The 8,934-nt window shown below is 66.5% G+C and overlaps 1 protein-coding gene across 2 annotated transcripts in view; it reads left to right on the forward strand.

The window, feature by feature from the left end:
• ANPEP (alanyl aminopeptidase, membrane) overlaps positions 1–5,154 on the forward strand; it is a 29,701-nt gene extending 24,547 nt beyond the window's left edge. For both annotated transcript variants that reach the window (XM_030577609.1, XM_030577610.1), the window contains exons 15-21: positions 469–616; positions 913–1,004; positions 1,662–1,772; positions 2,255–2,422; positions 2,561–2,701; positions 3,691–3,772; positions 4,478–5,154. In XM_030577609.1, coding sequence (XP_030433469.1) covers positions 469–616; positions 913–1,004; positions 1,662–1,772; positions 2,255–2,422; positions 2,561–2,701; positions 3,691–3,772; positions 4,478–4,630 — 895 coding nt within the window. In that variant the 3' untranslated portion in view covers positions 4,631–5,154. The remainder of the gene's footprint in view (positions 1–468; positions 617–912; positions 1,005–1,661; positions 1,773–2,254; positions 2,423–2,560; positions 2,702–3,690; positions 3,773–4,477) is intronic.
• Positions 5,155–8,934: the final 3,780 nt, after the last annotated feature.

An 8,934-nucleotide genomic window follows, 5' to 3' on the forward strand; every position in this document is an offset into this window, starting at 1 on the left:
GGTCCATTGCTGGGGGGGATGAGAGGAGGCGGGGTCCATTGCCAGGCGAGGGGATGGGAGGGGGCGGCCAGGTGGGGATGGGGGGGGTCCATTGCCAGGGGGGATGGGAGGGGGCGGCCAGGCAGGGATGGGGGGGGTCCATTGCTGGGGGGGATGAGAGGAGGCGGGGTCCATTGCCAGGTGAGGGGATGGGAGGGGGCGGCCAGGTGGGGATGGGGGGGTCCATTGCCGGGGGGTATGGGGGAGTCCATTGCCGGGGGGATGGGAGGGGGCGGCCAGGCAGGGATGGGGGGGTCCATTGCTGGGGGGGATGAGAGGAGGCGGGGTCCATTGCCAGGCGAGGGGATGGGGGGGTCCATTGCCGGGGGGGGAATGGGAGGCGGAGGGTCCATTGCCAGGCAGGGAGGGTGCAGAGGGCACATCTGGTGGCATGGCGGGAGGATGTGAGCTTTGCAATTGGCTGTTTAGGGCTAAACACATCAGCATCGTGCTGGCTCTGAATACCACCACCTACCTGGGCAAGGAGCAGGAGTACCTGCCCTGGAGCGCCGCCCTCGACAACCTGGGCTACTTCCGCCTGATGTTTGACCGCAGCGAGGTGTACGGCCCCATGCAGGTGAGGTCCTGCCTGCCCCAGGCCAGGTGGATTGCGCTCGGAGGGGCACTCTGCCGTCCCCGCCTGTGCCGGGATCGGTTCAGCAGTGGGCCTGGCACAAAGGCAGGGCATAGGGTGGGCTCTGCAAATCGCCCCTGTGAGCCGGGCCTGGGCGGGTCGGAGCTGCCCGGGGAAGGGCATGGGGTGAGGGAATGGAGGCGCAAGGAGCGGTGGGCGCGCTGAGTGATCGGGGTGTGACGGGGGGAAGCTACTGACCCTTCTGGCAAGCGGCGCTCACCCTGCCCGTCCTCCCCCAGAAATACATCCAGAAGCAGGTGACCCCCGTGTTCCAGTACTTTGGAAACGTCACCTCCAACTGGACCAGGATCCCAGACGGCTTGATGGAGCAGTGAGTCCCAGCATGCCGTGTCCTCCGGCCAGCCATAGGGCAGGCCCTGCACCCCCGGCGCCCCGGGGGCCTGGAAAACTGGCTCCTCCCATGACTGCTGCTGCCTCTTGTCCAAGGGGAGGGCTCTGGGTCCCCCGCTTCCTGCCCCAGCCCTCAGCGAAGGGGGGCGCTGGGCATGGCTCGCAGAGTGTGGGCACGCTGGGGCCAGGTGGCCGGCTTTGCGTTACAGGCATATGCCACTCTGTGCCCAGTCCCCAGCCCCCTCCAGACCCCGCCTCTCCTCCCACTCTTCCTCCCTCTGCCCCACTGGACCCCGAGAGGCCGGGCGTTCCCATCCCCACTGGTGGGCTGGCTGAGCTGGTCAGAAGCAGCTGCCATGTGGTGCCCGTTGGGAACTGCCCAGGGGGCACCCAGGCAGCACTGTCCCTGGTAGTGCCCACTGCTTGCAGCCTCGGAGCGAGGTGACTCCCGCCCAGCCTGAGCTGCGTCTGGCAGACAGGGCAGCAGGAGAGATGCCTCCTGGGTCTGGCTGGAGACAGGCCGGTGGGCACCTGCCTCTGTCACGGCCATTCTGCCTGGTCTCTCTGCACGCCAGGCCTGGCTCCTAGGGCCCCTTCACCGCGTCCAGTCGCTGACACGGCTCCTCTCCCCATGCAGGTACAGTGAGATCAACACCATCAGCACGGCCTGTTCCAACGGGGTCACGGAGTGCGAGCAGCTGGCGGCTGCCTTCTTCAACCAATGGAAGCAAAACCCCAGCAACAACCCGTGAGCCCTTCCCCGTGGCCTCTGGGCAGGGGGAGGTGGATGGAGGCTGGGCTGGACCAGGCCGTGGCACCCCCTGGGATGGGGGTCTGGGCTGGACCGGACCGTGGTGCCCCCTGGGATGGGGGCCTGGGCTGGACAAGGCCGTAGTGCCCTCTGGGGATGGGGGTCTGGGCTGGACCGGGCCGTGGCGCCCCATGGGATGGGGTGGCTGGAGCAGGCCCATGAGGGAGCTCAGGCAGAATTTGCCTCTTTCCAGCTGGTAAATGCCCAGCTCCCTGGCACTGTGGGCCCCTGGTGTCCTAGTGAGGTGCTAGCCCTACGCATGGGCCTGCTCTCTCCAGGTGGGGGGTGGCCCCCAGCACTCCTCCATGGGAGCCTCTCCCCATGGCCTGCGCCAGGGCTCTGCTGAGTGGGGCCCGGTGCCTGAGTGCCGAGCGCATTTCCCCGGCACGGCCACCGTGACAGGCATGTTCCCCCCCCAGGATTCCCCCGAACCTGCGCTCCTCCATCTACTGCAGCGCCATAAAGACGGGCAGCGAGGCAGACTGGGACTTCCTCTGGCAGATGTTTAAAAACGCCACAGTGGTGGCCGAAGCCGACAAGCTCCGCTCGGCCATGGCCTGCAGCGAGCAGCCCTGGATCTTGAGCAGGTGTGTGTGTGGGGGGGGCCCCAGGCGCGGGGATGGGGAGGATCCAGGCTGCCATGGGCACAGGGAAGGAGAAGGGCAGTAGGTGGCCCTGTACCTGCCACGGGTGCTGCGTACCAGCCCTGCCTGCCTCCCCACCAGGTATCTGCAGTACTGCCTGGATCCCACCAAAATCCGGAAGCAGGATGCCACCTCCACCATCAACAGCATCGCCAGCAACGTGGTGGGGCAGAGCCTGGCCTGGGACTTCATCCGGGGCAACTGGAAGACCCTTTTCAGCCAGTGAGTGCCACGGAGGGGCAGCCCGTGGGAGGGGGCTGGGGAATGGGGGAGCAAGGGAGGTGGAGGAGCTAGGAGAGATGGGGGAGGTGGAGCAAGGGGGACGGGACAAGAAAGGGGGATGGGGAAAGAGAATGGGGGGTCAGGAGGGGTGGGGGAGCTAGGAGGGATGAGGCGGGGGAGCAAGGGGGACAGGACAAGTAAGGGGGATGGGGAATGGGGGGAACAAGGAGGGATGGAGGAGCTAGGAGGGATGGGGGGACGGGGAGCATGGGGGGTGGAGGAGCTAGGAGGGATGAGGAGTAGGGGGAGCAAGGGGGACGGGACAAGTAAGGGGGATGGGGAATGGGGGGGAACAAGGAGGGATGGAGGAGCTAGGAGGGATGGGGGGACGGGGAGCATGGGGGGTGGAGGAGCTAGGAGGGATGGTGGAGGGGGAGCAAGGGGGACAGGACAAGTAAGGGGGATGGGGAATGGGGGGGAACAAGGAGGGATGGAGGAGCTAGGAGGGATGGGGGGGCAAGACGAGTGGAGGAGCTAGGAGGGATGGGGGGACAGGGAGCATGGGGGGTGGAGGAGCTAGGAGGGATGAGGAGTAGGGGGAGCAAGGGGGACGGGACAAGTAAGGGGGATGGGGAATGGGGGGGAAGGGGGTGGAGGAGCTAGGAGGGATGGGCGGAGGGGGAACATGAGGGGTGGAGGAGCTGGGGGGGTGAGGAGTAGGGGCAGCAAGGGGGACGGGACAGGTAGGGGGGATGGGGAATGGGGGGCCCTCTCAGTCTCTCCTCGTGTGTTAAGTGCCCTTTGTGCCATCCTAGGCTCGTATGGCTCCCTGGTGAAGAGCAGGGGGTGCTCCTGCTCTCTCCCCTGGCTCCGTGGCTGGGGCAGCCCCTCTGCTGAGTCCCGGCAGCCACAGGGCCCTGGGGTGGCTGTTTGTGGGGCGCTGCCCCTCCCCCACACCTGCCTGCTCACCCCGCCCTTCCCCTCCACAGGTACGGCGGGGGCTCCTTTTCCTTCTCGAGCCTGATCCAGGCGGTGACGCGGCGTTTTGCCTCTGAGTTTGAGCTGCAGCAGGTGAGGCCCATCCCAGGGGCCCCTCGGGAAGGGAGAGCCCCGTCTGGTCTGCTCTAGCCCTCCCCCAGGGCCGGGCTGTCGCTCCCCGCAGCCTCTCCCCAGGGCCTGGCCCAGGTGGGGTCTGAGCCGCCCGAGTACTGGGGCTGGCACCATGTTGCGTGGCGTCGTCGGCGCGTCACAGCCCCTCTCCGTTAGTGCGGCTCTGCTGCCCAGGCCGGAGCTCCTTGCCTGGCCACCCTGCAGCAGAAGGATCCTGCCTCCCTGCTGGGCGGGCGAGTCCGTCAACCCACTTGGGGTGAGCCAGGGCAGATCTAGGGAGAGCTCCAGCTGTGAAGCCGGCCCCAGGGATGGCAGCGCCCCGCTACCTCCAGATACACATCCCCCCTGCCCCATTTGTGGGGCCGCAGCTGAGGAATTGGTGCTGCAGGAAATCTCACGTGTTACCTAAGCACCCCAAGGCTCATGCCCAAGGGCCAAATGCCTGTGCCTTGGGGTTCACATCCTGGCCTCCCTCCCTGTGTGGCCAAGCAGTGCACAGACGGCTGCTTTCCCTCTTCTCCTGGGTCCATCCCTCTGGCCCTGCTCAGTGCCCTCCCCAGGTCTGAGGTGCCCAGGTGGTGCCAGGGCCGCATGAGGGCACCGCGGTGCAGAGGCCTTGTCCTGCTGCCGCCCTTGCTTACTCCTGGGCCTGCTCTTTCTCGGCAGCTGGAGCAGTTCAAGGTGGACAACGCTGACGTGGGCTTTGGCTCGGGCACGCGGGCTCTGGAGCAGGCGCTCGAGCAGACCAGAGCTAATATCAAATGGGTGGCAGAGAACAAGCAGACGGTGCTGACGTGGTTTGAGACGGCAAGCAGCTGAGTGGGTGAACTCAGTAACGCCAACCCCATCCACGTCTGCCTCCTCCCGCTGCTCGGGGGGGCTGAGCCCGGGCTCCTGAGCCCCACGCCCTGGGCATGCAGCCTCCTGAACTCTCCTGTCACTGGGTCCATGTCCCCTTCCCCAGAGCCACACGCCCTCCCGCCCCCATTCTGCCTACACTCCCAAAATGCCTTGCACTGCCTGGGGCTCAGCCTGGCTGTGCTCACACAATGCTTTGCACACTGGCCCCATTGACAGGGCCTCTCCACAGCCCTTGTTTCAGTGACTGTCCCAGGGAAGCCCAGGTGCCCGTGGGGTGGTCATGGGCAGACTGGAGGGTGAGGGCAGCGGGGCTGCTGACTGGGGAGCCTCCCAGCCTCGCCGCGGGTCAGGACATGTGTCTGCTGTATAGCCCTTGTCAGCCCCCGACTCTGTAAATAAAGGCTTAATGTTAAATGGTAAAGCCGTGGGGCTGGGGCTCAGCCCAGCGCCTCCAGCACTCCCACAGCTTGCTCGCATGCTCAGCTCGGGCAAGAGCCCGGGCCGTTCCCTTTGCCACCGGCGTGGTCAGTGTGGGGGAGAATGGGGCGGGGGGATGTGAGCAGGAGGCAGGGTGGCTCGGGGGACCAGGGAGTGGAAATGCTGGGAGAACAGCCACTCCCCACAGCCGGGATGTCAGGCGGAGGGGCCAGCCCCTGCCGCAGGTGAGCTCTGCCCAGCCCGCTGAGGCTGTTAGGAGCTGGGGTGAAGTGACGAAGGCCTGGCGGGTGCTGTCTAGTCGTGCCAGTCCCAGCTCTGCTCCCAGACAGGGTCGGGAGGGCCGGCAGCAGGGAGTCGGGCAGGCTGGTGCAGAGCGATGGGCGACGGGGAATCAGAGCGGGTACCAGTGCCGGGGGAATGGACCAGCCCCGCTGAGAAGGCATGGGAGCAGTGGGCCCTGGGGGTGGGAGGCAGGGGGCGCAGGCCCCATCACAGAAGCTAGAGGAGAGTTCCCTCCATCCCGTCCAACCCTTCCCTCCATGGTGCCCGCTGGCACATCCAGAGCTCGAGCTAGCCTGGTTGTGAATCTCCCTCAGTGACGGGGCTCCCGGCCCTTCCCCCAGCCTTCTACTCACTGCACTGTCTGCTGGGGAGGAGGCTCTGGCAGGTGCCCAGCGGAGCAACAGTACCCGCAGGGCAAGGAGCTAGGGCTGCTCCGGGCAGGCCTAGAGTGGCAGTGGCTGGGCACAGGGTGTGTAAAGCAGGAGGTCCTGGCTAGCTGGGGTAAGTACTTGGCCATATCTTCTAGCTCTGGGCTGGAGGCACAGGCTGGGGGCAGGCAGAGGGAGAGCTGGGGGCAGGCAGGGAGGAGAGCTGTCAGGTTGGGGCAGGTAGGGGGGAGGACAGGTGGGAGCAGGCGTAGGGGAGGAGAGGTGGGGGCAGGCGGGGGAGGAGAGGTGGGGGGCAGGCGGGGGTAGGAGAGCTGGCATGTTGGGGGCAGGTGGGGGGAGGAGAGCTGGGGGCAGGCAGGAGGAGGAGAGCTGGCATGTTGGGGGCAGGTGGGGGGAGGTGAGCTGGGATCTGGCAGGGGAGGAGAGGTGGGGGCAGGCAGGGGGAGGAGAGCTGGCAGGCTGGGGGCAGGCAGGGGAGGAGAGGTGGTGGTAGGTGGGGGGAGGAGAGCTGGCAGGAGAGCTGGCAGGCTGGGGGCAGATGGAGGGGTGAGCTGGGGGCAGGCAGGAGAGGAGAGGTGGGGGCAGGCAGGGGGAGAGCTGGCAGGCTGGGGGCAGATGGAGGGGTGAGCTGGGGGCAGGCAGGGGAGGAGAGGTGGGGACAGGCAGGGGGAGGAGAGCTGGCAGGAGAGCTGGCAGGCTGGGGGCAGATGGAGGGGTGAGCTGGGGGCAGGCAGGAGAGGAGAGGTGGGGGCAGGTAGGGGGAGAGCTGGCAGGCTGGGGGCAGATGTAGGGGTGAGCTGGGGGCAGGCAGGGGAGGAGAGGTGGTGGTAGGTGGGGGGAGGAGAGCTGGCAGGAGAGCTGGCGGCTGGGGGCAGATGGAGGGGTGAGCTGGGGGCAGGCAGGGGGAGGAGAGCTGGCAGGCTGGGGGCAGGCAGGGGAGGAGAGGTGGGGGCAGGCAGGGGGAGGAGAGCTGGCAGGCTGGGGGCAGATGGAGGAGTGAGCTGGGGGCAGGCAGGGGGAGGAGAGCTGGCAGGCTGGGGGCAGATGGAGGAGTGAGCTGGGGGCAGGCAGGGGAGGAGAGGTGGGGGCAGGCAGGGGGAGGAGAGCTGGCAGGCTGGGGGCAGATGGAGGGGTGAGCTGGGGGCAGGCAGGGGAGGAGAGGTGGGGACAGGCAGGGGGAGGAGAGCTGGCAGGAGAGCTGGCAGGCTGGGGGCAGATGGAGGGGTGAGCTGGGGGCAGGCAGGAGAGGAGAGGTGGGGGCAGGCAGGGGGAGAGCTGGCAGGCTGGGGGCAGATGTAGGGGTGAGCTGGGGGCAGGCAGGGGAGGAGAGGTGGGGACAGGCAGGGGGAGGAGAGCTGGCAGGCTGGGGGCAGATGGAGGAGTGAGCTGGGGGCAGGCAGGGGGAGGAGAGCTGGCAGGCTGGGGGCAGATGGAGGGGTGAGCTGGGGGCAGGCAGGGGAGGAGAGGTGGCGGTAGGTAGGGGGGAGGAGAGCAGAGCTGGCAGGTTCACTTTCTCCACATCACTCATGATTTTATAGACCTCTATCATATCCCCCTTAGTCTCCTCTTTTCCAAGATGAAGAGGCCTGCTCTTTAATCTCCCCTCATATGGGACCTGTGCCAAACCCCTAAGCCAGCCAGGCACGTGTGCCCGTTCACCTGCATGTTGTGCCATGCGTGGGTCTGGAGCCACTTAGCAGCACAATTTCCTTGCCAGGAATGTGGCACCTCCATTTCTGTGTCCCCCCAGTGGCCCCAGGCCCAAGAAGTCCCCTTGACTGTCCTCTCCCTGTGACCCCCATGACCCACTGTGATTCACCAGGCCCCATTGCCTCATGATCCCCATCCTTGTGAGCCCCATGACAACCCCACTCCACCCTCATGATTCCCATGTCCCCATGAGTCCGTGCCCATCTCCCTGAACACCCAGGTTCTCTGGCTACGTCTGGGGAGCAGGGCCTGGAGCTCCCAGCTTTGAGGGGCTGAGGCCAGGTCAGACGTGGACTGCCATTGCTGTTTCTGCAGGCTGCCAAGGGGCTCCTGGGCTTGCGGGGCGAGATGGGTCTAGTTCTGCCTGGGGGGACTTTGTGCTCTGCCCAGTTGTCTCCAAGAAGTGCCATGGGCAGGGGCTGACCACATGGGGAAGCATGCTCGCCTGAGTTCAGTGCTACATCAATGACCCATTCTCCAGGCCACTGCCCAGGGGATGCTGAGACCTGTGAGCCCCACACAGCACTAGGCCCTGCCCAGCACCGCATTGGGTCCCCCCTTCAGCCCCACACAGCACCATGTCAGGTCCCCCACGTCAGCCCCACATGGTACAACGGGTCCCCCTCAGCAGCCCCCTGGGGGACAGTGCCAGGCCCTGCTCCCAGACAGCATATGAAGGGACTGGGTAATTCTCAAGCAGGCAGCCCAGCCCTGCCCACACAGCCGGGTAGGGAGCTGACAGCACCAATGGGGGAACTCCCCATCTTGGCAGGGGGCTAATGAAATCTGGGCCTGCTGGAAAAATGTAACGTGAGCGTGAGCCAGATCAGAGCATGGAAGGAGCAGGGACCCTGGTCATACAGCTCCGTGCCCATCACCATCCACCCACCCTGCCTTCAGAAACTGCGTCTGCCTGCTCCCAGAGACGCCCCACCTCACCTGCTCCCAGACCTGGCCCTGCCTCCCCCAGCACCCACCTGCTCCCAGAGCCAGGCCTCCAGTCCCCACCCACTCTGAGAACTGCCCGCCCCAGTGCCCGCCTGCTCCCAGATCCGTTCCCTGTCCCCCAGCACCAGGCCTGCCCAGTGCCCACCCACTCCCAGAGCCACCCCCCCAGCACCCGCCTGCTCCCAGATCCGTTCCTGTCCCCCAGCACCCGCCTGCTCCCAGAGCCGTCCCCTGTCCCCCAGCACCAGGCCTGCTCAGTCCCCACCCACTCCGAGAGCCGCCCCACACAGCACCCATCTGCTCCCAGAGCCGGGCCCACCAGCCCATTCAGTGAGCAGCAAACCTGGCTGAGTGACCCTACACTAACAAAGCAGCAGGAGCCAGGGCAGGATGTAAAGGGTTTAATCAGAAAGGCCTTTCCCTGCCAGGCACAGCCAGTGTGAAGAGCGGGGCCCCGGCAGGGACCTGCTGTGAGCGGAGCTGCTGCGCTGAGCC

This window comes from Gopherus evgoodei, chromosome 10, assembly GCF_007399415.2.
Source record: "Gopherus evgoodei ecotype Sinaloan lineage chromosome 10, rGopEvg1_v1.p, whole genome shotgun sequence".
Classification (NCBI taxonomy): Eukaryota; Metazoa; Chordata; order Testudines; family Testudinidae; genus Gopherus; species Gopherus evgoodei.